At 53.0% G+C, this 26,004-nt stretch overlaps 10 protein-coding genes across 10 annotated transcripts; 5 read left to right on the forward strand and 5 right to left on the reverse strand.

Moving 5' to 3' along the window:
- Nucleotides 1-2,336: 2,336 nt before the first annotated feature.
- P884DRAFT_203376 (Ferritin/ribonucleotide reductase-like-protein) lies at nucleotides 2,337-3,366 on the reverse strand (the record flags this gene model as incomplete). The annotated part of the gene is made up of 2 exons (XM_069438498.1): nucleotides 2,337-3,123; nucleotides 3,191-3,366. The coding sequence occupies 2 exons, from the start codon at nucleotides 3,364-3,366 to the stop codon at nucleotides 2,337-2,339; spliced, it is 963 nt and encodes a 320-aa protein (XP_069296540.1).
- A 2,679-nt stretch (nucleotides 3,367-6,045) lies between these two features.
- On the reverse strand, nucleotides 6,046-10,715 carry P884DRAFT_33933 (uncharacterized protein). The gene is made up of 4 exons (XM_069445845.1): nucleotides 10,466-10,715; nucleotides 7,792-10,286; nucleotides 6,365-7,734; nucleotides 6,046-6,313 (listed from the first exon to the last, which is right to left on the reverse strand). Exons 1-4 carry the CDS (start codon nucleotides 10,584-10,586, stop codon nucleotides 6,274-6,276), a joined length of 4,026 nt encoding a protein of 1,341 aa, XP_069296541.1. The 5' UTR covers nucleotides 10,587-10,715; the 3' UTR covers nucleotides 6,046-6,273.
- Nucleotides 10,716-12,092: 1,377 nt separating this feature from the next.
- Nucleotides 12,093-14,011, forward strand: P884DRAFT_330474 (GLE1-like protein-domain-containing protein). The gene is made up of 2 exons (XM_069445689.1): nucleotides 12,093-12,997; nucleotides 13,054-14,011. Exons 1-2 carry the CDS (start codon nucleotides 12,170-12,172, stop codon nucleotides 13,831-13,833), a joined length of 1,608 nt encoding a protein of 535 aa, XP_069296542.1. The 5' UTR covers nucleotides 12,093-12,169; the 3' UTR covers nucleotides 13,834-14,011.
- Nucleotides 14,012-15,219, reverse strand: P884DRAFT_245464 (t-SNARE). Its single transcript, XM_069440425.1, has 2 exons — nucleotides 15,002-15,219; nucleotides 14,012-14,913 (listed from the first exon to the last, which is right to left on the reverse strand). The coding sequence occupies exons 1-2, from the start codon at nucleotides 15,046-15,048 to the stop codon at nucleotides 14,151-14,153; spliced, it is 810 nt and encodes a 269-aa protein (XP_069296543.1). The 5' UTR covers nucleotides 15,049-15,219; the 3' UTR covers nucleotides 14,012-14,150.
- Nucleotides 15,220-15,568: 349 nt separating this feature from the next.
- P884DRAFT_225913 (cyclophilin-like domain-containing protein) lies at nucleotides 15,569-16,778 on the forward strand (the record flags this gene model as incomplete). The annotated part of the gene is made up of 3 exons (XM_069439632.1): nucleotides 15,569-15,893; nucleotides 15,970-16,096; nucleotides 16,161-16,778. 3 exons carry the CDS (start codon nucleotides 15,569-15,571, stop codon nucleotides 16,330-16,332), a joined length of 624 nt encoding a protein of 207 aa, XP_069296544.1. The 3' UTR covers nucleotides 16,333-16,778.
- Nucleotides 16,779-16,959: 181 nt separating this feature from the next.
- On the forward strand, nucleotides 16,960-17,664 carry P884DRAFT_285786 (uncharacterized protein; the record flags this gene model as incomplete). Its single annotated transcript, XM_069443786.1, has 2 exons — nucleotides 16,960-17,145; nucleotides 17,286-17,664. 2 exons carry the CDS (start codon nucleotides 16,960-16,962, stop codon nucleotides 17,481-17,483), a joined length of 384 nt encoding a protein of 127 aa, XP_069296545.1. The 3' UTR covers nucleotides 17,484-17,664.
- A 2-nt stretch (nucleotides 17,665-17,666) lies between these two features.
- On the reverse strand, nucleotides 17,667-18,981 carry P884DRAFT_225917 (BIG/ATPase V1 complex, subunit S1). Its single transcript, XM_069439633.1, has 4 exons — nucleotides 18,825-18,981; nucleotides 18,314-18,714; nucleotides 18,021-18,242; nucleotides 17,667-17,963 (listed from the first exon to the last, which is right to left on the reverse strand). The coding sequence occupies exons 1-4, from the start codon at nucleotides 18,920-18,922 to the stop codon at nucleotides 17,824-17,826; spliced, it is 861 nt and encodes a 286-aa protein (XP_069296546.1). The 5' UTR covers nucleotides 18,923-18,981; the 3' UTR covers nucleotides 17,667-17,823.
- Nucleotides 18,982-19,192: 211 nt separating this feature from the next.
- On the forward strand, nucleotides 19,193-19,906 carry P884DRAFT_168559 (nucleolar protein 12-domain-containing protein; the record flags this gene model as incomplete). Its single annotated transcript, XM_069437293.1, has 2 exons — nucleotides 19,193-19,402; nucleotides 19,475-19,906. Coding segments are annotated over 2 exons (642 nt in total), but the record flags the coding sequence as incomplete, so codon positions are not given.
- P884DRAFT_225921 (tropomyosin) lies at nucleotides 19,870-21,134 on the reverse strand. The gene is made up of 3 exons (XM_069439634.1): nucleotides 20,907-21,134; nucleotides 20,383-20,687; nucleotides 19,870-20,319 (listed from the first exon to the last, which is right to left on the reverse strand). Exons 1-3 carry the CDS (start codon nucleotides 20,922-20,924, stop codon nucleotides 20,157-20,159), a joined length of 486 nt encoding a protein of 161 aa, XP_069296548.1. The 5' UTR covers nucleotides 20,925-21,134; the 3' UTR covers nucleotides 19,870-20,156.
- Nucleotides 21,135-21,344: 210 nt separating this feature from the next.
- On the forward strand, nucleotides 21,345-23,180 carry P884DRAFT_245477 (uncharacterized protein). The gene is made up of 2 exons (XM_069440427.1): nucleotides 21,345-21,680; nucleotides 21,729-23,180. The coding sequence occupies exons 1-2, from the start codon at nucleotides 21,419-21,421 to the stop codon at nucleotides 22,826-22,828; spliced, it is 1,362 nt and encodes a 453-aa protein (XP_069296549.1). The 5' UTR covers nucleotides 21,345-21,418; the 3' UTR covers nucleotides 22,829-23,180.
- The last annotated feature ends 2,824 nt before the right edge of the window (nucleotides 23,181-26,004 follow it).

Here is a 26,004-nt window from a genome sequence, read left to right on the forward strand (position 1 = left end):
GTTGGGCCATTTTTCCGAGCTCCCAATCATCCACCACGATCGCACCGCTTATCTTGGGTTGCTAAAGACAACTGGTAATGCATTTTGGCAGACGTCGATGATAGGAAAACTGGATTCGGTCCGTTCGTCTCTCATCTCGAGCCCTCCTTGACCGACATGGTCGTGTTTGTCCGTGTCTCGTTTCGGCCTGCAGTCAACCCCCGTCAACCCCCGTCAACCCGCCTCTTGCTTCCCGGCAACCATCAATTTTTCGGAATGTCGACGACGGCGATGACGCTAAGGACGGCGACGCGTCTGTCTGAATCGGCAGCATGTGCATGTCTGGGCAGGCGATCTCCAGGGCTGTGGTTGGCATTACCACTCTGTCCGCATGGAGCTGGAAGCACCGAGTACGGACCGTAACTAATTCCAACCTCTTCGTCTCCTTGGTGGAGAGCACCTCCCTATATCGGGTGGGGAGCCTCGGACTTTTTGTCGAACCTCGACGGAGAAAAAGAGATGGCCTCGGGCTTCGAGGAAAGAAGGGAAGCCTCGTGGCCTTATGTATCCCAAGCCTCTCACATGCCTACAAGGGCCTTCATCTTGGCCGCGGTCTCACGGCCTCACAGACGGTTTGATATCCTTATCGGCGCGTCCTTCCTGGAGCTTCTGCTACCGTGGTTACACTTGAGCGTGCGACATGTGCCCAGCTAAACAAACGTGCGCATGCAGGGTCCTGTCTTCAGTGGGGGCCGCTGCGATAACCTTATCTGCGTGGGGATCTCGAAGTCTTGATGGGTCGGAATCCACCCAGTCTATGTACACTACGGAATAAGTGTTGCCGGGTGTTTCTGACACGTTCCCATTTCTTATCAGCTTCCGCGTTAACTACCTGGCCACCTTCTTCCGAACCCCCCCCCCCTTTTTCTGCAACTAAGAGAAGGCGGGAAAGAGGCGTAATGATCTGGCGATCCCGTATACAAGAAAGGAAAATACCGTACGGCCTACAGAAATGAGTAACGTTGCGAGTGCCGGTGAGTATGCCTATGGTTCTTTGCGGTAAGACCAAGAAAAAAAAAAAAAAAGACCAAGAACACTCTAGTGCGCATACACTAGGGTTGTTCACACTAGTGCAAAGGGGTATGGTATGTAGGGGCCTCCTTGTTCTGCCCCGGACGGACTCGTCCTAGCCGTGAGGCTATCTCCTTGAAGCACCCGCGCCCCCGGACATGTTGTACATGAACTCGATCCTGCCGCAGGCTAAACTTGTCAGATGGACCAGGATGGCTAAGACGGCGCCGATGTGTTACGTAGGACAAGAGGCTCGGTGCGGGTTGCCGAATCTGGTTCGCTCGTTCTTTGCTACACGCTATTAAGGATTTCCTAATACACTGCTCCGTAGTGTATTCGCTGCTCAAGTTGTAGTGCGTAGTTGTGATCCAGCTCACGGTGGCTCTGGCGGTGACGGCTTGGTTACTCCCCTTCCGAGTTGAGTACTGACCCGCACAAGAGGGAGCTTCATCGGAGGTAACTATCTATTGCTGTCTGGCTCAACCTCGAAAAGTGCAAGAACGGAGCTTAGCTCCAGGATAGTGTAGGGTGAGGGGCAATCTGGCTGCTTAATATGCCAAGTCTCTCTTACCCATCCGTGCTATCACTACTGTAGTAGAGCCTAAGGCGCTACAGGCAGGAGGCGATCGAAGTATATTTGAACTTCTAATATACCATCACCGTGAACCGAGACCGTGTAGGGGCCGTGCACTTCTTTTTACTGCAAACTCCTATATTTCCTCTCCCCCCCCCCCCCCCCCTTTTTTTCAACCATGGCGGGTATCCATCATCAATCCCATCCTCTCTCCGAATAATTCAGAAAACAACTAGGGCCAATGGCCACATTGGTCAAGAATAAAGAGAATGAGAAAAAAGCAAAAATCCCATCCTAACGCCCTCTGCTGAAGCTACATGCGCGTCCGAGGTACACAGAGACATCGTGCAGGCAGGTTGGCGAGCAACATAGCCCAATTGGTGACAGTCAACGAAAGATTTGAGGGCTGATAGCGAGGTCAAGATTGTTGAGATCGTCGTTGATGGGGCCTGATCTAGAAGGGCCTAGTACGAAGTACTTGGGTCTATCAGGAAACCGTCTTACAAGAAGCATGGAGGCGAAAAGCAAGAACACCGCCAAATCCCAGCCAGACCAGACTCGAGTCACCTAGTACAACCCCAACGTCCTGTCTTTTCTCGTCTGGGCAAAGTGGAATTAAAGAAATAAAAAAAAAAAAAGAGAGAGAGAGAGAGAGAGAGAGAGAGAGAGAGGGCGAACGAGAGAAAGAGGAGCTTGGCCAGGCGGCGCCGCGTTACGAGACTTGCATCACCATGGGCCCGGCCACGATGATGTCGTCGGTGAGCACGCCGTTGAGCGGGGCGGCGCTGGCCAGGTTGACGTAGGTGATGCCGGCCAGGCCCTCGGGTACGACGCAGCCGGCAGCCTGGTCGAAGGGGGTGAAAGTGGTGCCGCCGGGGATGCCGCCGGTGGTGAAGGCGCAGTGGGTAGCCGAGGCGGCGGCGTCGCTGCGCAGCTGGACGGTGGCACCCGCGGCGACCGCCCGGGGGGAGGCGCCTTCGGGCATGGCGAGCGCGGGGAAGGCGGTCAGGATGAGGTTGGAGCCGTCCGGGCAGCTCTCGATGAAGGGAGCGGCGAGGGAGAAGACTTGGCGGGGCGAGAGCGGGGTGTCGAAGGCCTGGGGTACGGGGATGCTGCCCGAGGCGGCCCGGATGAAGGTCTGGTGGCGGGCCTCGACGGTGAGGATGGAGCCGGCGGTGGTGAGGATGGAACCGGACGAGATGAGGGCGGCGGCGCCGAGGTAGGCGGATACGCCAACGTTCTCGAGAACGGCGGCCGTAGCGACCATGCCGGCGGCGTCGGTGAAGCCAAAGTTATATGTGCACGGCTGCACGGGCTGGACGCCTGCCTGGGCGATGGCGCTCTGCAGGAGGACGACATGCTCCTGTTCTGTCTTGCCGACCTTGAGGAGGGCGTCGATCTGTTGCTGATCGAGGCCGAGCGCTTGGAAATCGGTTGCCGGGAACTTGGCGAACCCCTGCTGGTAAAAGGTCGCTTCAAGCCACTCGAGCGTGAGGGCACTTGGAAAAGGAAAAGTTAGCCTTGTGTGGGAGGCGCGTGGAGAGGTGGTGTTATTCTTCCTCTTACAATTGCAGGATGTCGATATCGTTAAGACCCAGCGCCGCCGCAGCCTCATTTTGACGCTTTGCGTGCTCGTATATCCTCATCTGGTCCTTGCTCAACTTTGGAAGCGCTGGTAGTGCCGATGAGACGGCCGCCAGACCCGCCATTGCAATCCCAAGAGTCTTCCTGAACGAAGGCATTGTTGTTGATGCCGAGTGTGCCTTTTAAAAAAAAATCTTTGAGTCGCCTTTTTTTTCCCTTCTTCTTTCCCTATCGGGTGGGTGGGACGTAAAGTTCCCGGCGCGCGGCGGCAGTGAGCTGGTGAGTGTCGGATGATATGATGGGAAAGTAAAGACCAGTCCGGCTGTAGAATCGAAGGCCTGCCTTGAGATATTACAAGATGATAATGGCACAGTAAGGGAATGCTGAGCCTTGTACCCGGAGCGAAGGAAGGACAGGCTGAGCCGCTTGAAGGAAGGTGAAAGCAGACCAGCGCTTTACGCGAGCACGGAGAAGAAAACGAAAGGCAGGCGATGGCGGATGGGGGATGGGGGATGAGGAGGGAAGGAAGAGGGCAATCCTAGCATATGTAAGTAGGGAACAATCAGCCTTGAATCAGAGCGGCTGCCGGGATCGCCTCCTCTCTTACGCCGTACTGCGATTAGCCCGCGGGTGTTGGTCTTTCCGGCTCCGCTTCATACACTAAACCGCCCCCGGCACGCATGGACAGGGAAGTGGCATTATAGGAAGGAGCAGCGGTTGCTTACACTACTGCGCCTCCAGAACGTTCGTCTGGGTTAGCTATCTGCCGGGACCCATTGATAGAAACGCTCGGGGCACACGCCCAGCCCCCGACGCCGGGCCAATATTGCCTCGTCAGGGCTCAGGGGTTCGAGTATGGGCTTGATCCGGTAAGAGTAGCGGCATTGCCAAGAGGAACTTCAGATGGTAAGGAGCGAGGATAAGACATTTGGCACGTTTCGTTTCCCTGATGCTGCCCTATGGTACTCCGCAGTGGTGTATAATAGTGTATGTATATACATACCTATTGTACATACATCCGTACATACCCAGCAGCATCCCCCTGTTCTGCGGCGTCAATCTCAAAGACCAATGAGGGCCGTTGGCGGATATGGAAAACGGAAATGATGCTGGAATTAACCAATCACACCGACATCTGCGAGACCATTAAGGTTGGGATGGAAATGCAGTGTGCGCGGAGGAGTGTAATCCGTAATGTATCTCCATCCCCAGCTGCCCCAGATGTCGGTTCGCTTGCTGGTGCCCCGCTGAGCATTCCGCAACACCGCGCGGGACCAGCCAATAGCAGTTAGTTACAGCACGAGCGAAAGCGGATTGCCAAGGACACCCCAGGGGTTGTAAAGTTACCATACACCACGAGGAAATGCAGCAGGGGCGATGTTCGTCTCAGGCTTGTTTCAACTTGGGCGGACCGCATCGGCGCCGAGGGAGTGGGGGGAGTCCTGTAGTTATCTGCGTTTGCGACGACATGCCCCCGGCCTTCAGATTGTCCCCCTCAAACGACAGACAGGACGATGCGATCTCGACAGCCAGGAGAACGTAATGTATGGGGCGAATCTGCTTCGGTCACCGTCTACCCATGACTCGCGCCGGCTTCTTTGCAACGCAACGTCAAGTAAAATTTGACAAGCTTTGATAGCCCCATGCCGAGGCTCGCTTGCACCGAGGCAACAACCTTGATGAGAGAGCCGTGTGCAGCAGGGTCTAATGTTGCCCTCAATGTCGCCATCCCATCCTGCAAGGCAAGGCTCGGGAACAAGATTTGCTGTACGGAATAACGTTAATTACCGCCGGGTAATTCGGTTGTGCAAACATGAACCGAGTGCGGAGGATGCCAGGTAACTAGTTAGTTATGTAGGTATTTCCCGGCCGTCAACCATAACGTTAACGGGTTCCTGAATTGCACCGGTCGATACTTCGGGATCGCGCGTGGGCCGATCCGGTGTTGAGTTCCCTTAGAAGTTCCTCTTATTGCAACAACGGATGTCGAATGAGATGCCATAGATCGATTCAGGTCTCTTCGAGAAGAGGGCTACTAAAAGTTCCCTTTCTGGCTGGCGTACAGCGCCTACCTGGAAGTTTTGTCTAGAAGATTGTTCCTTCCCTCCTTTCCCTCCTTTGGTCATCGGGCCCAGGCATCAACCACTGTACACACCTAACCAGAATTGCCTTACATGAAGCTCTTAAATGCCTGAGGGTAGTAGTGTGGTGTATTAGGCAACGTGCATACCTCAAAGTGTTCCCAACTTATTCTTGGACTCTACGACAGTTGGCTTGACATGCCGAGTTGTTTGGGGAAGGTGGTGTCAATTCTAGATGGAAGCCATCCAGTCGTTGGGGACGCAGAAGCCACAAGCCAAAGCGCAGCGTTCGGTCCGGGCCTGGAAAGTTTTGCTGCGGTCGATCCTCTGCAACTCCATACCGGAGTCTAGTGCCTGGGGCTCCGAGAGCGGCCGATGCAGCGGATGTGGGTTGATATACAGATCCCACGCTGTCTGAAGCACCTGCTGGCTATATATTATGCCGACGGCGTGCCGTGCGTTTTGGCATGCTCCCAAGACAAGACTTGAAACCGATTGCAACATCACGCCCTTCCAACTGACGGGCATGATCTGCGAGCAATATGATACGAAAGCAATGCTTCCCGTACTATTAAATGGCTGCTTCTTGTGCCCCTGCTCTTCTCCTTCCCTTGACTTCTCACATCAATCGCAGCTGCACTCCATCCCTCCTAACCTCTTCCACCCTTTTGACTATGCACACGAGGAGCAAGGGACTGCTACCGTCCCTCAACAGGACTATTTAGCGTCTGGAATCCTTCACGCGGGAGGAGTGCGCCATACTGCGATTGCCACGCCAAAACAATACCATCCGAACGGGAGCCTCTCTATAAAAAGGCCCTTTATCAATCTCCCACTACTTCCTCACTGCCTGCTGCCAACTTGATATACCAGACACTACCGAACCTCTTGACTCTTCCCCTCTGTTTTCTCAGGTACTTCGCTGCGCGGCAATTATCACCTCACGCAATGACATTCCAAATGTCTTGTATAAGGCCAGGTAGCCTAGAGCGCGTACGGGTTGAGAGACCGGATGGTCAGACACCTAGAGTCGTGTTAGCTGTGTCAAATTCTACAGGGAATGACATGAACTTACGGTGGGCTCTTGGTGAGATCAGTCTTCAGAATGACCGGCACCCGCGTCATCTCCGTCACATCCTGGATATAGTCACCTCCTTCCTCCCTGAGCTTGAACAACTTGAGGTACTTCTCCTTGTTCGTCAGACGCGTCTCCGGCACGTCGGCCGTGGGCACTTTGGAGTCCGACCGAGTGCGGTGGAGATCACCGGCGGCATCCGCGGGGGATCGCGTAGGCGATCCGGGAACGCTCTGTGTTGGCCGTTCCGCCAACGATGCTCCGGCCATCGCTTCCGTAATGTCCGACGCATTATCGGACACGTTGTCTTCGTCATCATCAAATAGGGCATCGACGTCATCCGTTGAAATGGTACCCGTCTCCGTTTGCTTTCTTGTTGCCTCTTCGCGTTCCTTCTTGGCCCGCTCAGCCTCCTCGGCCTGGCGCGCAGCGGCCAGAGCGCTCGAATACCGCTGAGACAGGGCAGCCTTGGGGCGTTCGTCCTCAGGCACGTACGCAGAGCTGGGAACGCCCTTCTCCCAGTAGAGCTCCAGAATCCTCTTCTCCTTCCGGAACTCCGCCTTCTTCAAGGGAAGCTGGTCACAGTGCACCCGCTTCTCGAAGCCCCATTCAGGAATAAGAACATCGAAGGCCGACTCGTAGACACAGAGAACAATGCCTTCGCTGATCAAGTCGCCGTTCAATTCTTGACGCTTCTTATCCATGGCGCGGCACGCCTCAATGTGGATGCTCTGTTCCTGAGCATTCTGCGCCGAATCCTTCTTCGTGTTGCAAGCCTCAACCGTCTTCACGAGACTATCCAAATCCTCGTTGTACTCCACCTTGCCGTCAGAGAGGACGGCCTCCAGTTGTCGGTGGACTAGGATATCGGCGTAGCGTCTAGTCGGGCTGGTGAAGTGAGTATAGAGCGGCAGGTTGAGCGAGTAATGGGCCCAGAGGTGCTTGGCCGTCTTGCCCGCGATGAAATATTTGGCGCGTTGCATCGACTTGAGAAGCAGGGTCTCCATGCCCTTTCTGATATCAGCATCCTCGACTCGGAAGAGGCTGTTCTGGAGCGTGCCGCTGCTCGAAGAATCAATCTCATAACCGAGTGCCGTCATACGCTCCACAAAGGTCTGCAGACGGCGCGGAATAGGAGCTGCGTGACGACGCAGCAGCGCCTTCTCAGGCAGCGCGCGTGCCAAGCGCTGAGCAACAAATTCGTTGGCCTTGTGCATGAGTTCCTCAACCAATTCTGTCGCCGGGGTGGTATCGAAGATGTTATGCTTGACAGGAATGTTCTCATCATCCAATTGCTGCAAGAGACGCAAGGGGGCGATCGCTTCACCGCCAGCACCTAGGCGTGTCTCGCGGAACTTCCGAGTCAGGGCCTTCAAGGAACCATTAGTAATCGTCTTAGTCGCATGATCCATATGGTGTAAACTCACGTTGAGCAGCTCAATGTCTTTAGCCTCCACAACCTCGTGGTTAAACCCAGCGGTGCCAGGGATGGCCTCATCCATCTGCGAGAGCGAGAGCTTGCCGGCGCTCTTGACGATACTCTTCCCGATCCAGACATCGCCCTCGGCAACCGCGCCGGTCAACGGATTGACGTGGAAAACGACGCTGACAGTCAGTCGGTCTTGGTTCGGAATGAGCGAGCAGACCTCTCCCGACAGCTTTGGAGGAAGAAGTGCGCAGAATCGGTTGACAAGGTGAACTGCAGTGCCGCGCTTCTTTGCCTCGCGGTCCAGCAGCGAATTAGGCTTGACAAAATGAGTGACATCTGGCACGTGGATGCCAATTTCTATCTTGCCATCAGGCAAAGTTTTGACGTGAACACCATTTCCAAGCTCGGCGGAACCGTTCAAATCGAGAGTGAAGACCTTCTCGTCACGGAAATCCCTTCGAGAAGAGATGGCAGCCTCGTCCTCCTTGGCTATCGTCCAGTCCTGGAGGCCTACGCTGCGCAAAACGGCCTCGGCGAACTCGTCCGACGAAAAGTTATTGTCTCGGAGGAGGGCATCTGTCTCAACCTTGATATCACCCATTTTCCCAAGCTTCTCGACTAGGGTACCGAACGGGTGCAGTGAAGTAATGGGCCAGCGCTTGATGCAAGCCACGAAAATCTGATCGGCGTATTCTTGGTGCTTCTCAACAAAGTCGCGAGGAGCCTGCTCCGTCGGAATGGCGATTAGGGGAACACGCTTGTCTGTCGGCTTGAACCAGACGATCTTGGGCTTCTCTTGTGTGCGAGACTCCGGCTGCCGCGACACGCCGCCGTCGCGTGCAGCTCGCTCAGCCTCCTGCTTCTCCTTGGTTGCCTGGCTGCTAGGACGGAGGAGACCCAGCGTGCCAGAGAACATCTGGCCCGCGACGCGCTCAATGACGGCAACGATGTGGCCGGCGTAAAGAGGTTTCTGCTCATCGCTGATCTCTTCCTCCTCAACAAGGAGCAGGCTCTGGCCCTCAACTTCGACGTCATCGTTCTTCTTCTGAGTGGGCCGCTGCCTGAGACTGCCACGGCGGCGAATTCCACCATCACCGGCGCCGTTATCGTCACCGTTGCCGCCAGCCTGGCCAGTGCCAGCAGTAGATCCGGAACGCGTATCGGTGATGTCCTTGCGTTTCTTCTTCTCCTCTTTCTCGCGTTTCTGGGCCCAGACCTCATCAACATCGAGGAGCTCAACGGCGACAAGATCTCCCTCGAGGGCACGGTTACGGTCCTTGCTGCCGCAGATGAAGATGTCGGCGTCAAGAAGACCATCCTGAGTCGAGACATATGCATCGCTCCTGTTCTTCTTGTTCACTCGCAGAATGCCAGAAACAAGTTTACCATCAGCCAGGAGAGCGGGGAGCGAAGCCTGCGGCAAGTATGGGGTAAAGAGGGTCTTGCGCTGCTGCTGCTGCTGCTGCTGCTGAGACGGCTGGGTGCCCAATTGGGGAGCATGCTGGCTTGCTTGGAGCCCGGCCAAGTGTTGGCCATTCATGGACGCAACCTGGAGAGCTTGCAGCTGATTGAGCTGCATGGGATTCAGCTGCTGGGCGCCGTAAATGTTGGGAATCATCATCTGGCCAGGGAGCTGCATCAGCTGAGGTTGGCCTGGATACTGGAAACCTCCCATGTTTGAGATGGACTGGTGGTTGACGGAGCTCCGGCTACGGTGGCCCGGCTGGAATCCCTGATTCTGAGCGGCACCGGTCTGGTCTTGGGCTTGGTTCTGACCTTGCGTGCGCCAGTTGCTGTCAAAGTTGCGGGACGAAGTGCGGACATGACCGCCACCAGCACCACGGCGGGGGAAGTCACCGCCAACAGCCATGCTCTGGCTGCGACCATGACCGCCGCGCCCGCCGCGGAAAGACGGAGCCGGTGCATGGGGGCTCTCGGGGCTCGCCTCCTTGTCCTTGTCCTTGTCCTTATCCTCCTGGGTTTCAGTGGAGCTCGAGGCACCGGGAGCAGGGAATTGAAAGGCAGAGGTGGTGCGCTTTCGCTGGGCGGCCTCGGCGGCCTTCTTAGCGTCGGCTAGAGCCAAGGAATGACGCCTCTGATGGCCGCTTCCAGAGCCGCCGCCGCGGCCGCCACGAGTGGCAGCATTCTCACGACCTTGCCCCTGAGAGTTTTCAAAATTACCAAAGGCGGATCCGGAAGCACCAGACGATGGTGCAGGCGGTGGGCCCATGCCCATGTTAGGGAAAGCCGACTGATTACGGCGATGTGACATCGGTTGTGTTGGCGGAGCCAAAGCCACGTTCTGCTGCGGAAGCTGGGTCGGGAACTGATAGCCGGCTTGCGGCGATATGTTGGACATTGCCTGCAGCGGGTTGTAACCTCCAGCGCTAATGGCTTGGCCCGGTAGCATGCTCATTTGCTGGTATGTCGCCTGGAGCTGGTGTTGCTGTTGCTGCAACAGCTCAATCTGCTGCTGGATTGCCAGCTGTTCCACTGTTTAGAGGGCTCCTGGTTAGCTATCTTCCTGTAGTCCATGTTTGGGAAGCGAGAAACCATGGAAAGCCGGTTGAGCGTCGGGCGAGCCGCAGCGACCACGTCATGATAAGATCAAAAGGCAAAACGACGCAGGGAGATGGCAGACGGCAATCTACTGCCGGGATTCGCAAACATACTCATCAATGGGGTCAACTCCGACGGGCTTCTGCGATGAGCAATGTGCAGCCGGCGCCCAGCGGGCCCGGGAACACCTCCAGGCTGAGGTTGCTGTTGGTGCTGCTGCTGTTGTTGATCCATCGCGGCGGTTGTTCCTCACAGGCGGCAAGAGGGAGAGCAGCACAGATCGATCGGGTCGAAGAATGCACGTCGAGTGCGAAACGGAATCTGTTCGAATGCGTTTGCAGGAAGCAATGGACCGGGTGTTGTGTGTCTTGCCGACGGACGAGACGTGGCTGTTTTTGTTGGATGTTTGAGTTCTGCGGAGTCGTTGCTCGCGGACGAATTCAGGTGCTGAACAATTACGAGCCCAAGCTGGTTAATGAAAGATTGAAAAAAGTCAAGAGGGAACGTCACGAGGGATGGGCTTGATGGCGGAAAGTTGGATGCCGAAAGGCTGGGAGGGGGGTTGCGGGTTGAAGGAGGGTGCGAGCAAGGAGGAACTCGAAGATGATGACGATGTATGGAGGCCAGTGGGATGTGCAGTCGAGCAAGATGGGAAGGATGCTCCAGGATGGCTCCGTGCCCAGCAGCCCAGGGTGACAAACGCTAGCGGTTCGCCCAGCTACAGAAAGGGAATAGGAGTGGGGCACAAACCCGCAGAGCTAAACCCGACCGAAGCTCGCAGCTCAAGGCTGCGGATGCAGCGTGCTGAAACTCCTTCTCTTCTGTGACCGCATTCTTGCATATACGAATTTGGATTACGGTTCTTGTCAATTTACCCCCCAATATGGAAATGAAGAGATCCGTGAGACAGGTCGCCCTACAACTCCCCAGAAAAAGACGGTCCAAAACGACTTTGGGAACGACGACCTTGTAGCCTCCGTGGACACTCAGACCGACTTCGCCAGGGCGGGGTGCAGAACCATACTACCCGGTGAATTCAGGGGTCCAGTGTCCACACTTCCCAGGTCAACAGGAGGTATTCGTATTTGATTCTTGCCTACCACAACGCACCGGATGCCCGGGGGGATGCCCGGGGGGGGGGGGAGCCAGCGCAATGGAAACGGGCGATGATGTAGGATTTAAATTTGATTTTGTGGTGTCGCGGCGAATCAATCTGTGGTGTAAGACGAAAGAGTATTCAAAAGTACATACATCCTAGGCCAACGGCGCTGTCGTCAACCACCGCTCGACAGCTTGTTCGTGACATGGGTCCGTAACATCATTGAACCATTTTGTTTCGTGCCACAGCGAGTGGATATGTTCATCACGACCAGACAACATATCCACTTCACCAGTTAAACTCGAAGAGCTGGAGGCATACCGCAATTTGAAGAGTTTTGTTCCTCACGTTTCCATGTTTGTTTAACTACCCTGTCTGGTGCAAAGAAACCCAGACTGCGGTGAGAGGACTCGAGTCTCTCCTTGATTCTTAAGCAGCAGATTGACTTACAATAGGGTTAGGGTTACCACTACTTTGTATGCAATGTGCGACGGATCCAGCAAGTGTTCATGGGCAAGCTGCACGAGCGGCAAGCAGCAGACCGCGGCAGACGCCGGAGGGTGAACATAGCGGGACTGAGCCCCAATTAAATTGGAACAAACGAATCCAGACATCCCAGTTGTCCGCGACGCCTTTAACAGCCGCGACTACGAGACCGCGCCCAGGGATATGGCCCAATAAACACCATACGAAAGTTAACGGCCCCACGAATCCGACAATGGCAGGCTCGTCTCCCTCGCGCGGGCAGAGCTACCATTGGGGGACCGCAAGCCCCCAACGAACGGTTCTTGAAGAGATTCTGGGAGACGACCGGAACTCAGAAGCGCGCCATAGAATCCTTCTCGAGGCGGCAAAGAGGGAACACGAAAGAGTCCGGGAGGAAGCGGAGAGGGTATACAGGGAACAACTGCAGAAGGAAGAAAGGCAGCGTCTCCTCGAGGCGCGGCGGAAAGAGGAGGAAAGAATTAGGCTCGAGGAAGAGCTTGCTGCTGATCGCGCGAGATTGAATGCGCTCAAAGCGAAGAAGATTGCGATACCTCCGCAGCTGCCAGAACCCGAACCACCCGCTGCACCAACAGTCAATGGGAAAGCATCCTCTCCACCGCCATCCGACAATAATGCTCCTACTCAAAGCACCGGGGCGACAGCGCAAAATGTTCCAGTGACCAAGCCATCTGCTGCGCCCATACAGGCGTCGACTCCAAGCCACTCTCCTGCGACAGTACCGAACAAAGCTCCAGAGCCCCAGAAACCCGTGAACTCAGTCCCGGACGTCAACGGTCTTTCCAAGAGCACGTCACCAGCAGCCGGTGCGCCCTCAACTGCTGAAACAACGCGCCCGACTGCTCCGCCACCGACGCAGGCTCGCCCTGACAGATACGCAGAGATTCATCAAAATCTCAAAAAGCTGCGGAAATTTATGGCTGATCAAGCCAAGACAAATCCGGCCCTGAAAGGAAGGATGGGCGACATGCGACGAGAGATTCGCAAATCCGTTGGTCAGCTCACTGTCACCCAGGGGGTCGCGGGGGTCAACAAAGTGCAGGTATGTGATTCCGTGACTGATTTCATCAATTCAGGTTGCTGACCGGCATTTCGCAGCAACAAACTATTCTCAAACTGCTACGAGAGGCACTGTCGAACCAGGTACAGTCACAGCTGATGGACCCCAGCAACTTCATTCTGGAGCCGAGGGACCCAGTAGAGGGGGCTGCGCACAACGAGCCCGCTCTGCCATCAATCTTCCTCTACCTTATCAACGTCTTCGCAAAAGCGGCCATCTCCCAATTCATCAACGAATCCGGCGCGCGGCCGGAGACGGCAGATCCCGTCGGTGTTTGTGTTGCCGCGACCCTCTCAGAGCCAGAGTTTCTCTGGCGCGGCGCATCGCTGATAGATATCCTGCTTGCTAAGCTCCGGATAGTATGCCCGGTGCTCTTCGGCTACCGGGGCAGCGAAAAGACGGAGCAGGGCAGGCAGAGGTTGGGCTGGTGGAAGGACAACGGCCGGTGGGTGCCAGAGCAGCAGCACATGGATCGCATGACCGGTCTAGGGGCCGGCTTCGCGGCAATCTCGCTTCGAAATTTTGCCATGTCCAAGAAGACAAACCCATACCCACCCCGGGAATACTGGGCGGCCATGGCCCGAATCGTTAACACACCGTCCGCGGAGATATCCAACACGCAGTGCGTCGTGTTGAAGGCCATGGTGGAGGGCTACGAGCAGAAGTTTATTGAATTCTACGGGAATGCCGCCGTCGAGGCTTTGCGGACCGCGTTGATCGAATTCCCGGCCAGAGCGCCGCAAAAGTCGGCCGCGGTGAATTCATTAGAGGTATTGGCCAGGTCACTGAAGCGGGATACGGGCTTGGTTCTTGGATAAAGCGCGGGAATTGCGGTATGCAAAGGCGGCATCAAAGATGGAAATGTACCTCTGGTGCCGGAGTTGATCTGACACTTGGTCATATCCGCATTGTTGGACCAGATAGACGTACTCACACAGAAATTCTGGGAATATGCCACGCACTGCGGCGCATCCCAGCCGTGGCTATTGTAGATACCCGACATTCAATCTACCAAAACAGAAGACAAAACCCGAACGCCTAGTTGCGACATTATCGTCTGTCTACACTCCAACCGTAAACGGTATGCCCCAACAAGCCTCGTGCACCAATCCGGTAGCCAACCATACCCAGACCCTTACAATACCAGGAGCAATATCAACAAAATTATCAAAACCACGATCAGAACCCCTATACAGCAACTGCTCAACCGATCCTCGTTCCTCCGTATTACGTACTTCAGTTTCTCCATTCCGGTTTGCAACCTGCCCTCGACACGGTTGGCGAGATGGTCGACGACCTCGAGCATCTCCACCTGCTCGTCCAGCTCCCGTCCCATGTCGCCGGCCTGCCTTCGCAGATTCCCCACAGTCTGTAAGACTCCATCCAAGTGCTCGTCCTGCTCTCGCATCAGGACAGCCTGCTGCTCGCGTTCAAACTCGGCTGCGTAGTCATTGATACCCCCCGGGCCCTCGGTCTCCCCGTCAGGAATGGCAAAGGACGACGGGTCTGGGAGGTCGTCGGCACCGCTCCCTCTTCCTCCTCCTCCTCCTCCTCCGACCGTGCCTTTCTGACCGCGGCGCGTGGCGGCTGCCGTGCCAGAAGAGGAAACCTTGGCCAGCTCCTCGCGCATATCGTCCACCTCGCCGCCGACCTCCTGCACGAGGCGCTTGCGGCGCGCGACCTCGGCGGCCGAGAGTCCATACTGCGCCGGGTCGGACTCAGCCACCCGGACGGACTCCACGAGGTCGGCGAGGTCCTCGGCGAGCGAGGCGATGGAGGACTCGAGGTCGGACCGTGCCGAGGCGAGTTCCGGGGATGTTGGGGACGTCGCGAGGGAGCGGATTCGCAGGTAGGAGGTGAAGAGGGAACGGGCCGTCTGGAGCTGGGTAAGGACGTCCCTGTCGGTTCGGACCGTTAGTTTTATCTTAGTCACCAATCGGAAAGCGAGAGAGGATAACCGGGGAAAGGGTGGGAAGAAACACTCACTGCTGCACCTGGAGGAACGGATCCTCCTCGTTCGTTGAGGACATCATTCCCGCGCCGTGATCGGTCACGCGATTGGACAGACTGACGCATTAACAAGCCAGCATCCGAGCATGTCGCCAGACGCTGTTTGAGAGAGCTAAAGACAAGGGTTGAGCCGTCGAAATTCCGTGTTTGTTCTTTTTTTTGCTTCCCTTCCAGATGACGTTGCAGCCGCAGAGGTGCCCTGGCGACAGTGTGGTTCCGTATCAGAGAAAATACCTAATAAGTTGACGGTCGGGGGTGTGTTTAGCGAGCCTGCCGCGGCGCTTGCCCTTCGTCGCTTGGTTGCGTGCTGTGCCCCGCAGGCTCGAGGTTCTGCGGCCGTGGGCCGCACTGCAACCCCCCCTGTCATCCTCCCGCTAACCGTCTCGGGGGCCTTGTTGAAACGTAGCAACAACCGTTGGTACTGGCTTTATTTTCGCCGCTGTCCCAGGTTACGCTACTCCAATTGATTTTCTTCCAACCTGAATCCATCACCAAAACCCTCTTTCCAGCCTCGAATTCGCCGCCAGGTCTCTGAAAACCAGGATGTTCAGCGTTAAGCACCTCTTTCTCGCCGCCTCCGTGATGGTGGGCGCGGGCGTCATGTTCGCGCAGCCAGTTGCGGCCGCGAAGGGTCCTAAGATCACCCACAAGGTCTACTTCGACATCGAGCACGGCGACGAGCCTCTGGGGCGCATTGTCCTGGGTCTGTATGGCAAGACCGTCCCTAAGACGGTCGAAAACTTCCGCGCCCTGGCTACGGGCGAGAAGGGCTTCGGCTACGAGGGTTCCACCTTTCACCGTGTCATCAAGAATTTCATGATCCAGGGTGGTGATTTCACCAACGGTGACGGTACCGGTGGCAAGTCGAGTATGTTTCCCGCCCCGGATTATACCGATGTATGCGATTGGTGTCCAGCTCGAATGCTGACGGAGACGGGTTGCAGTCTACGGCAACAAGTTCGAGGACGAGAACTTCAAGCTCAAGCACTCCAAGAAGGGCATCCTCTCCATGGCCAACGCGGGCAAAGATACCAACGGATCCCAGTTCTTTATCACTACCGTTGTCACCTCGTAAGTTCTCCGACAAGCCCAGGCGCCTTTTTATCTAGTTCGTTCGTTGACGCAAGGGCCACAGTTGGCTCGATGGTCGTCATGTCGTCTTTGGCGAGGTCCTCGAGGGCTACGACGTCGTGGAGAAGATCGAGAACGTCGAGACCAAGCCGGGCGACAAGCCGGTCAAGACCGTCAAGATCGTCAAGAGTGGCGAGTTGGAGGTTCCTCCGGAAGGTATTCATGTGGAGCTTTAGAGGCTCCTTTTCTAACTTCGTGCCTTGTCCCCATTCCCTTGACACGGTTGTGGATTTACGAAGTAGAATACATATGGCACGAATGAGCTGCTTGCAGCAGTATCAACCTGGATCTCCTCGAGTGTCAGAGACAATGTGCTGATCGTTGACTCTTCCCAACCCTCATACTCAGACATCGATGGGCATGAAGGCGGGCCAAACGTGGCGTCCGGCGCAGACGAGCCAGCAACTGGTGCTGCTGGCGAGATTGAAGATGACTGGCCTTTCCTGGTCAAGGTGGCTCTCATGGGAGTCGCCGTGGCGGTCATTGTGGCCTGGCTGCAGTTCTCGAGGGGCCAAAATCGTGACGTGGTTGGTTTTGAGAAGAATCGTGCATAAACCGTAGACAAGAATGTGTAGGATGAGTTTCAAGAATCCAAGTGCTATGGAGGCGAATCTGGATGCTGTTTCCCCCCCGCCCGGGGGGGGGGGGGGGAGAGGGGGCATTACAAGTCGCTTCGTTAGATGCAAGTGACCCCGTTTCAGGCATCTCTGATTTTTTCTTTCGTGAGCATCAACCATGCAAAGCCAAGGGTAGGTCGATCTGGCTTTAAACCACTTCCCAACAGACAACGATACACATTCAGAATGAAAGTTCTTACACTAAACTTTCTGACCTGCGCGGTCAAGTCTTGCAAGACCTCGGCCGACTCATTTCCGCTACATCCCAAGGACGCGGAACTAGTTAGCGACGATGTTGAGCTCAACCCTCAGTTGTTAGTCAACCTACTGCCCCGCCTTGATTGGAATGCCTTGCGGATCACTTCAACAGAGGCAAGTCTTTTCACACTTTTGAAGCCTCCCTGGATTCTGGGAGTTGTATTCAACAGCCTATCATTTGGCTTCGCCAAAACAACTCTTCTCTTGTTTTGTTTCGCTTCATTATCGCACCATCTCTCACTAACTTCCCGCAGCTCGGCTTTCCACAACTCCCTGAGCAACCACCTACTCCGGAGGAACTCCAAGCCGATGAGAAGATGCTCAAAGACCTGCACACATTACTCATGGAGACCCAGATGAGCGAAGGAAAGCTGGTATGCGGGCATTGTGGGCATGAGTATGCGGTACGGGAAGGTATCGCAAACTTCCTACTGCCGAGCCACCTTGTATGAGTGAGATTGGTCTGGGCGGCTTGTTCGCGATGGAAGCGCAAAGGTCATTTCATTAGGTGCCAGTCACGGAGAAATTTGGGTGGCTTGGCTCACGGCGTTCACGAAGATGATGTTGTCGAATTAATGAGCTTTATGTCAAAGGGGCGGTTATCAGCTTTGGTCATAAAACCACCACAATTGCAAGGGATAACCACAAGTCCTATGAGATATGATTCAGACACCGATATTGCAACCATGCCCAAGCCTAAAAATCAAACTCCGGCCCATGTAGCTATGCTACAGACAACCCAGGAACCCCGCCCCATCTACCGCCACGATACAGTCTCACAATCGCACTAATCTACATCTGCTTCTTTTGAGCAGCAGGGCCCATCTCTTTGTCGAACGCACCATAAGACACCTGGAGGCTTGCAAGGGCCTTGAGCCCGACGCTCAGGATGGAAAGAAGAACAGCCAGCACAATAAAAGACATGAAAATGCCTAGTCCCCGAATTAGCAGCCCAAGACGGTAGAAGCTTCGAACAGGACGACACTTACCCGGGGTGAAGAACTGGTACTTCTCAAACAGAGGCAGGTTGTTGGTCGAGTTCGAGCTCTCGCGCACCAAGACCTCCAGCGCCTCTCCAGACCAGCGCTTCAGATCTATGTGCACCGGCTCGCTAAACTCGGGCTCGTAAGCGTTGAACTCGTTGGGGTCAGAGTACACCATGACGGTATAATCGTCTCCCAGATGTTCGAGCAGCTTGCCCAGCTCATAATCTGTCGGCCACTCCGTCAGCTTTCTTCAGCCCGAGGGAGGAGATTGGCGCCGGTGGCCAGGAAAGACATACCGTTGTCCCCCAGGATGTCGTCTCTCCCGTTGTGCTCGCTGTCCCTCGCCGAAGCAGCGGGCAGATGCCTCAGCTCAAACCTCTGCACACTCACATCCTGCTTCCTCCCCTCACACGCGTCGTTGATGTACTCCTCCAGCGCCTTGCCCGACAGCTGGCCAATGACCTCGGCGACGTCCCAGTTGCTGTTGTTTTCGTCGCTCTCCACGGCGCGGCAGAGGTTAGGAAGGCGGCAGGACCTGCTGCCGCCGCTGCTACCGTCGCGGATGTCGGCGGCATGTAGGTTGGGCTGTGAGACGAGGACGTAGCGACTGCTCGGGCATGACGATAGCAGGGATTTGGCTGTGGTGAAAACTTGGGAGGCGGTCTGCAGTTGCGGGGTTGAAGATGGTGTGCGAAGTCTGTCGATGAGTGTCAGCGCGTTGATTCGGTTTATTTGTGCTGAGAGAGAGGCCGTTTGATGCCCGGATAGCTTCCGAGGGGCAAGTTGGCCGGGGCGCTATCGACATACTTGGCTGTGGAGAAGAGGATGAATGGTGACGAGTCGGAAAAGGCCTGCACGTGTGGTACCGTGCAGGCTAGTAATGCTGCTGTTGTGGTGAGCTTCATGGTAGCAGAGTTGATGATGCCGAGCTGTTGCGTCGGCGGCGGTAATGGCGGTTGGTCGGTACACTAGTTGCTGCGCGATACCAGGAGGAGCTCCTGTTGGCTTGGATGATGCGGTCCCAGCCAACAAGGAAGAGTGGGGCGGTGAAAGCCGGCAGAAACCCCGATAAGCCGATGGGCTACGGAGTACAACCGTACAGGGGTTATCGGAAATTTACAGGCCCCCTCCAGTCTGAGACGCAGCCAAGTGCGAGACCGGGCAGAAGTTCAGCAATGTTTGCACAACCGAGGATACGAAAGACGGCACCGCCGCCGCCAAAGAAGAGGAAGATATCCCATGCGATTGAGGAAATTACCTTCGACAAAGCCGCTCGCGCGGAGTATCTTACGGGGTTCCGCAAGCGGAAGCAGGCGCGGATCAGGCATGCGCAGGAGATAGCGGAACAGAAAGCGCGGGAAGAGAGGATTGCCATTCGCAAGCAGGTAATTAGGTTTTTTTTTCCCCCCTTTTGGGGGAGGGCCATACTGGCTCGTATGCTAATCAACTGGTTGCAGATCAGAGAAGAGCGAAAGAAGGCCGTTGAAGACCACGTCCAGGCGATCAACAAAATCCTCCGGGAAGCCGAGTACGCGGGGACAGCGGATCAGAACGAGAAGGACTCCGAGGATGAGTGGGGAGGCTTCTCAGACAATGACATTGCTGAGCCGCCGATTGACGTGGAGGAGGAATACATCGACGAGGACAAGTACACAACGGTCACCGTAGAGGCAGTCAATGTTGACCGTGATGGACTGCATAAACCGGAGCTCGGGCATCCCTCCGACGGCGAGGAATCTGGGAAAGAGGAGGGTAGCGCAGAGCAAAACCTGCAGAAGGACGAAGTTAAGCGTCCAAAGGAGCCCAAGAAGAAGAAAAAGAAGTTTCGGTATGGAAACAAGATTGAACGAGAGTTGGAAGCGCGGAAACAGAGGGCAAAGAGGAGGAAACGATAATAATGCAGTTCAGCCCAAGGCATGCCTTTACAAGCCCGTCGTCACGAACCACTCCACACAACCCGGTTGGACAAGGGGAGAATGTGGTCTCAGTGTTTCGCAACACTTTACCTGGACAGTGCTAAACGGCTGATACACCTCCAATCCTCCTCCATCGATGTGAGATGCCACACGTAAATGTCTCGAATCCGTGCTAAACAGATCGACGCAACGAAACCCGCATTCCGGCCAAGAAGCGCAATGCTTAGATGGTGTTGATCTCGTTCTGGAAGTCCTCCAGCTCCTTCTGCGCGGCGGCGTACTTCTTGGCCATCTCCTCGTATTTGGCCTCCCACTGGTCGCGCTCCTGCTCGAGAGCCTGCACTTTCCGCTCGAAGTGCCCAGCCTTAACATCGGTCTGCCGCAGTCTGAGAAAGAGGCGGTCAGTAAGCGAGCTTGGGAGGACTGGGGGATCTGCGCCGCAATCTTACTTCTCGTTGGCCTCCCGCAAAGTACGGTCTGCTTCCTCGGCCTCTTCCTCGAGAAGTTGGAGCCTTCGAGTCAGCGTTTCGTTCTGGGTTCCGTGCTGCTGGCCTTCACTGGCGGCGGCCTTGAGTTCCTTGACTTGAGCTTCGAGTTTGTCTACCTCCGCCTCAAGCACATTGTTCTTGTGCGTAAGAGAAATGATCTCCTGCTCCTTCTGCAGGTTCTCCTGCTCGAGCGTCTTGACTTTGTTCTGGAGCTCCTCAACCTTGCTGGCCGACTCCTCGGCCTCCAGGCGGAGCTGGTTCATTTTCTGCGATGCGTAACATCTAGTCAGCAACCCGAGCCATCTAACAACCAGCACAAAAACAAGATGCGAATCGCATCTACCACCCGGAGATGCCAGATTCGTAGCAACAACCCCAAAAGGCTCGTCGCCGTGACGCGGTGCGCAGCATCACCTCTTGAACCCAATGGTGGGGCCAAACAGGGGTCCAGTTCAGTTCCAGAGAAAAAGGGGCAGACAACTCACCTCCTTGATGCGATCCATTTTGTCGTCGATGGCAAGTATCAGAAGGGACTCGAATTACGGAGCAGATTAGCGGCTTCAGCTAGAACACGGTGGACGAGATGTCGCAGGTCGTGGTTGGAGGTTGGGGGTTGGGTGAAGAAGAAGTCGGTGGATGCGAACGGGCAGGTGTTGGTGGAGCTAATGAAGACCAGCAGGCTGCCCCTCATCAGAACGGCGGTGTTTCCATTTGCTGCGGCGGGTCGGTCGCAAGTCACTTGTCTGATTGACCAGAGCCGTCCGGCTAATGGTGGGGTTGCTTGCTTGCAGCTGGGGCGCCAGTTGTTTCTCAAGACCCGGGTTGCTGTGCCAACGCTAGTCAGCGCCCTTTCCGAAACGGGCCCAACCACGCGCCGCCGCGATTCCTGTTCCCTGTGCGTTGAATTGACCAATCTGCAGCACCCAGGACTGGTCATCCACTGTTTGATATCGACGCGGAACTGCCATCTGGGAGGCTATCTCAGAGTCTCGCAGCGATGCTGGCCGCTCATCACGACCAGGAAAACGTCTACACCCACCAGGCCACCGCCTCGAAGCAGCAATTGCAGGCCAAGACCCCCGGAGTTCGCTACCCGAAGACCCCCCTCAAGGTTCCGCTTAACGACGAGAACAAGAATCACGGGCTTCAGGGCAAAGTCGGTTTACAGGGTAAAGGGCACAATGAGAATACTCTCACAGTTGGTAAGGGAGCCGACACCCTCGGCAAGTCTGGCAAGATTGGGATGGTGACGCCGGCCGGTGAGTCCTTCCACGCCGATTGATTGTTTCTTTCCTAACGGAACCCAGCTCCAAGAACTGGCCGTGCGCCTCTCGGAAACAAGACCACCAACGCGAAGGCCAGGGCAACACACCAGACTCCCGGGACCAAAGCCGTCGCCCGCGACCTGGAAAAGACCGCCTCCAAGCCAGTTGCCATTGTCAAGCCGAACCCCTCTGCACCCCAGGCCGAGTCTTCGAAGCTTGCGGTCCATACCGACAAGGATCCACTTAAGGAGGAGGATATTGAATACGCCCCACCCAAGCCGAAGGATCTCCCTTACGAATCCGACGTATTTCCCGACGGTGTCTTGACCTTTGAGGGGTTGAAGCCCGAGAACTTGTTCAAGGGCTACTACCAGTATTACTTCAACCGCGTGGACGACGAAGGCAAGACAGCGGTGGAGCGGGACATGGAAGAGCGGCAGAAGCGAAGCTTTGAGCGTGGTGAAGAGCAGATCCGGAGGGACATGGACGAGTTTATATGGAATGTCGGCGACATTTCCGAAGGCAAGAATCTGTTGAAACAAAACGTCGGGGTGCCGTCCGGCGCCACAGCGACACTCAGCAATAGGGTGACGCGTTTGGCGCCCAAACAGCCGTCGACGCTCGCATCCAGGAAAGCAGCAGCCGCTCTGGCAATGCCCGCTACCTCATCCGCCGTTTCGCAAGCGAGGTCGACCAGGACAGCCGCTCCTTCTGCCGCCAAGGCGCCGACAAAAGGATTTCTGCTGCCAAAGCGGAAGCCCTTGCAACCGGTCTCCCAGCCCACCACCATTCCGGTCCGAGAACGGGCGCCTGCCGTCGCAGCTTCGCGCAGCACTCTAGGGTACAACAAAGGCCGGTCGATATCCTCTGCTGTCAACGGAACCAGCAGCGCCGCGACCGCCCGTCAGCTCCAGGGCCAGGCAGCTGGCAAGCCTCGCACATTGGTGCGATCTGCCAGCACAGCATCCTCCAGCTCTGATACCACCATCACACCCGCCCGTTTCGCCCAGTCATCAGAAACGAAGAAGCCGGATTTCCTGTCCATCTTCGACGGGGAGGACGAGGAGGATACCTTGGGCGGAGGAATGCCGCCCATGGATGATGACAATGATGATTTCCACCTGACAGTCAAGTTTGAGTGAAATGGGGATTGGGACAGGATTATCACTATGCGGGAAAGTCCGCAGGCGTTGGGTTCAGGGCGTTATCGAAGTGTAGACATATTCTTCTCCTATTCTTGGTCGGAAATGGTTTCATACTCATGGGAGGCAGTCATCCCTTTACGTCTTTCTTTTTTGTTAGTAGCAATTGCTAGGAGCCGCAAGCTGTTGTTCGAACAGTCAGCGAGCAGCGACTGGATAGGCGTGGTGGCAGCGATAGCGGGAGAAGCAGAAACCAAAGGCATTGCTTCGTTTTTGATTGTGTTATTAAGGATGAGTTACACATCGGTTAGGTGCGATATCGAGATTGGACAACCATGCAGTTTGTGTCGGCTGTGGCGTGAATCACTTCGGTTTTTGTTTTTTTCTCGCAAAGTGTACGAAGCTGTTAATCTGTACTTGATAGTCTGCAGACGTCTCCTGTAATCCGTACTCGATGACATACGGATTACAGTGTGTACTTGTACCCGGTGGTTAGTTGCTGACTAATTAGTTCAAGACTACCACCTGTCTCCCGACAGGTGGGGCCGAAACCCCGGACATGCCAATATAGCCGGACAGGTACACGTCTAAATCCGTGTCCAATTTTACCAGCCAACTCCCTATACTCAAAGACACAACCACTGCCACAAGCCCAGTTAAACCTACTCTCCTATATACGATGCCTCTGACTGACCAAATCTAGGAACCGGCTAGTATATAGGCTGCTAAATAGCTCCTTGCCACTCAAGCTCGCCACCGAACCAGCCGTTTACCCTATAGAAAGTAACCTAGTATTCGGCACACGGCTTAGCTATTTAAGACTAGAAAGACCTAGGTTGGCCGGCACTTAAAGTCTTTAAAGGATACTAGACTTCTAGCCACTAGTAGTAATATAGTTAGAAGACCTCGGTCGCTTCGAAACGACGAAGATTCTACCCTCGAAGGATATATATACTAGCTTATCAAATCTGGTTCTCTTGCTACTAAAGATCTTCTCTAGGATGCTACTAACTATTTATAGGCATATCGTAATCCTCTCTGCCCTCCTATTAATAAGTACTAGTGGTTACATTAGAAATAGGATTATCTATAGTTTTAGCCAATATTCTTTAAACTAGTTAAAGTAAACCGACTTTTAGCCGAGTAGTAGGTAGAAGAACTAGAGATGTTCTTTAATAAGCTTGAGGATATTATTAAAAGCTTTAAGATTATTATATCTGGCTGTTAAAACGTAGATAAGACTAGATATATACTTATATTATTAAATAGGTAGTTTAAGATCTTAATAGTTAAAATGGATAAGAAGAAGAAGGTTAATATCTTTCTCTTTTCTAAATATTAATTTAAAATACTAACTATAATATTTTATTAGCTAGAGATTCTAGACCTTTATAATTAAGAGTTAATAAATATAATTAATATTAGAAATACTATTAGTAATATTATCCTAGTATTCTATATCTTTAAATAATAACTATTAGAAGATTAGGATATTAAAGATCTTAATAAGGAGATATAATTCTATAAGTTAGAGATAGTATTTAATAATGCTAAAATTATAATAGATTAGATATAATATTTTAATAAATACTTCTTTACTATCTATATTAAGTTCTAGTAATATAATATAAGCTTTAAGGAATAGTTTAGTTATAATTATTATAACTATAGTCTTACTCTTAGTATATACTTTGTTAACCTAGATAATATTACCCCTAAAGATTTAATCTATATATCTATACTATTAGAAGAACGTATATACTAACTACTTATCCTAGATAATTTTATAGGATATTATAACCTTAAACTTTATAAATACTACCTCTCGTTTAACATTATTATTATCTTCCTCCCTCCCTATTTAATATACTTTATCTAGCTAATAGATATAGGAGTCTTTTACTATCTTAAGGAAGTATATTAATAACGTCTCTAGTAGATAATTCGAAATAGTAATCTTACATTTACCTAGGTAGACTTTATTAAAGGATTCTAGGAAATCTAGGATACTAGTTTCAAACGCTAAAATATTATAATAAGATTTAAAAAGACTAGTCTTTTTCTACTAAACTAATATATTATAATAGACTAGATTAGGGAGAAAGTATTATCTAATATAAATATTAGATATCCTATAATAATTCCTAATAATAAGTAATAGGTATATATAAAAAAAGGTATTAACTATATTTAAGAGTAATATCTTAAGCTTTTTAGTTTACTAATATAAGAATACTTTTAGGATATTATATTAATAGTTAATAAGGGTTAACTAATATATAAATATCTAAATAACTTTACTAAGGACAAGAGAGCCTATCTAGCTATATTATCTACTAAGAAAATATAAGGCTAACTTATTAAGCTAATAAGAGAGGTTATAATAAGTATAACTATCTAATAGATTTAACGGTTTTAGGAGATCTAAGCTTAGAAGAACACTAAGGTAATTTAAGATACTAGCCAAAAAGCTACCTATATTACTATTAAGCGGATTAAATAAGAGTATAAGGAGGAATATAAAGTCTAGAAAAGGTACCTAAAGAATAAGATTCCTAGTACTAATAGGTATTACCTTTATATAGTAACCTTTACTAAATTCCTAGAAAACACTAACAAGAACGACTATCTTCCTCTTAACGATAACGACCCTCTTTAGGTTCTACTAAAGGAGTATTAGCTACTAGCATTTTTCGACTTTAGAGATAGAAAAGAAGTCCTAATCCCCTAGTTAACTAAGAAGCCGTTATTAGAAGTTAAACTCCTATCCCCTAAACGTCCTAGGATATAGATTAATAGTATAACTATAATATTAATTGATAATAGCGATGATGACAAATTTGACTTTATAGATAGTAAAGATAGGTAGGAAGAGGATATTAAGTTATTATCTCTATCTAGGATTAAGAAGGAGTCTCTATATATAGCTATTATTAAGGACATTAAGAGGTTTAAGAAGCGACGAGCCTATAAGTCTATAGTAGTAATACTAGGGATAGAAGATAATAACTATTACTAGGAGGCTAAAAGAGAAGGTACAAGAGAAGGTACTACTATAATTAAGAGCGTTAAGAGCAATAGAGATAGGGGGTATAATATAGAGGGAGAGGGAGATAAAGGCGAGTTATATAACCTATTATTTAACTAGTTATAACTAGGTAGAATTAAATTTTACT

The sequence above is a fragment of the Thermothelomyces heterothallicus genome (assembly GCF_042370625.1).
Source record: "Thermothelomyces heterothallicus CBS 202.75 unplaced genomic scaffold P884_scaffold_15, whole genome shotgun sequence".
NCBI lineage: Eukaryota > Fungi > Ascomycota > Sordariomycetes > Sordariales > Chaetomiaceae > Thermothelomyces > Thermothelomyces heterothallicus.

Excerpts from the sequence above, each read along its gene's own strand:
- P884DRAFT_33933 (XM_069445845.1), bottom strand. The coding sequence starts at position 10,586 with ATGGATCAACAACAGCAGCAGCACCAACAGCAACCTCAGCCTGGAGGT. Across the intron at positions 7,735-7,791 it reads AAGACATTGAGCTGCTCAAC|GCCCTGACTCGGAAGTTCCG; the intron begins GTGAGTTTACAC and ends GGTTCCTTGAAG. Across the intron at positions 6,314-6,364 it reads GATCTCACCAAGAGCCCACC|GTGTCTGACCATCCGGTCTC; the intron begins GTAAGTTCATGT and ends ACACGACTCTAG.
- P884DRAFT_330474 (XM_069445689.1), top strand. The coding sequence starts at position 12,170 with ATGGCAGGCTCGTCTCCCTCGCGCGGGCAGAGCTACCATTGGGGGACC. Across the intron at positions 12,998-13,053 it reads CGGGGGTCAACAAAGTGCAG|CAACAAACTATTCTCAAACT; the intron begins GTATGTGATTCC and ends GGCATTTCGCAG.
- P884DRAFT_245464 (XM_069440425.1), bottom strand. The coding sequence starts at position 15,048 with ATGATGTCCTCAACGAACGAGGAGGATCCGTTCCTCCAGGTGCAGCA. Across the intron at positions 14,914-15,001 it reads CCGTTCCTCCAGGTGCAGCA|GGACGTCCTTACCCAGCTCC; the intron begins GTGAGTGTTTCT and ends CCGAACCGACAG.
- P884DRAFT_225917 (XM_069439633.1), bottom strand. The coding sequence starts at position 18,922 with ATGAAGCTCACCACAACAGCAGCATTACTAGCCTGCACGGTACCACAC. Across the intron at positions 18,243-18,313 it reads CGACATCCTGGGGGACAACG|ATTATGAGCTGGGCAAGCTG; the intron begins GTATGTCTTTCC and ends AGTGGCCGACAG. Across the intron at positions 17,964-18,020 it reads GTACCAGTTCTTCACCCCGG|GCATTTTCATGTCTTTTATT; the intron begins GTAAGTGTCGTC and ends TTCGGGGACTAG.
- P884DRAFT_225921 (XM_069439634.1), bottom strand. Across the intron at positions 20,320-20,382 it reads TTGCGGGAGGCCAACGAGAA|ACTGCGGCAGACCGATGTTA; the intron begins GTAAGATTGCGG and ends CCTCTTTCTCAG.
- P884DRAFT_245477 (XM_069440427.1), top strand. The coding sequence starts at position 21,419 with ATGCTGGCCGCTCATCACGACCAGGAAAACGTCTACACCCACCAGGCC. Across the intron at positions 21,681-21,728 it reads TGGGATGGTGACGCCGGCCG|CTCCAAGAACTGGCCGTGCG; the intron begins GTGAGTCCTTCC and ends AACGGAACCCAG.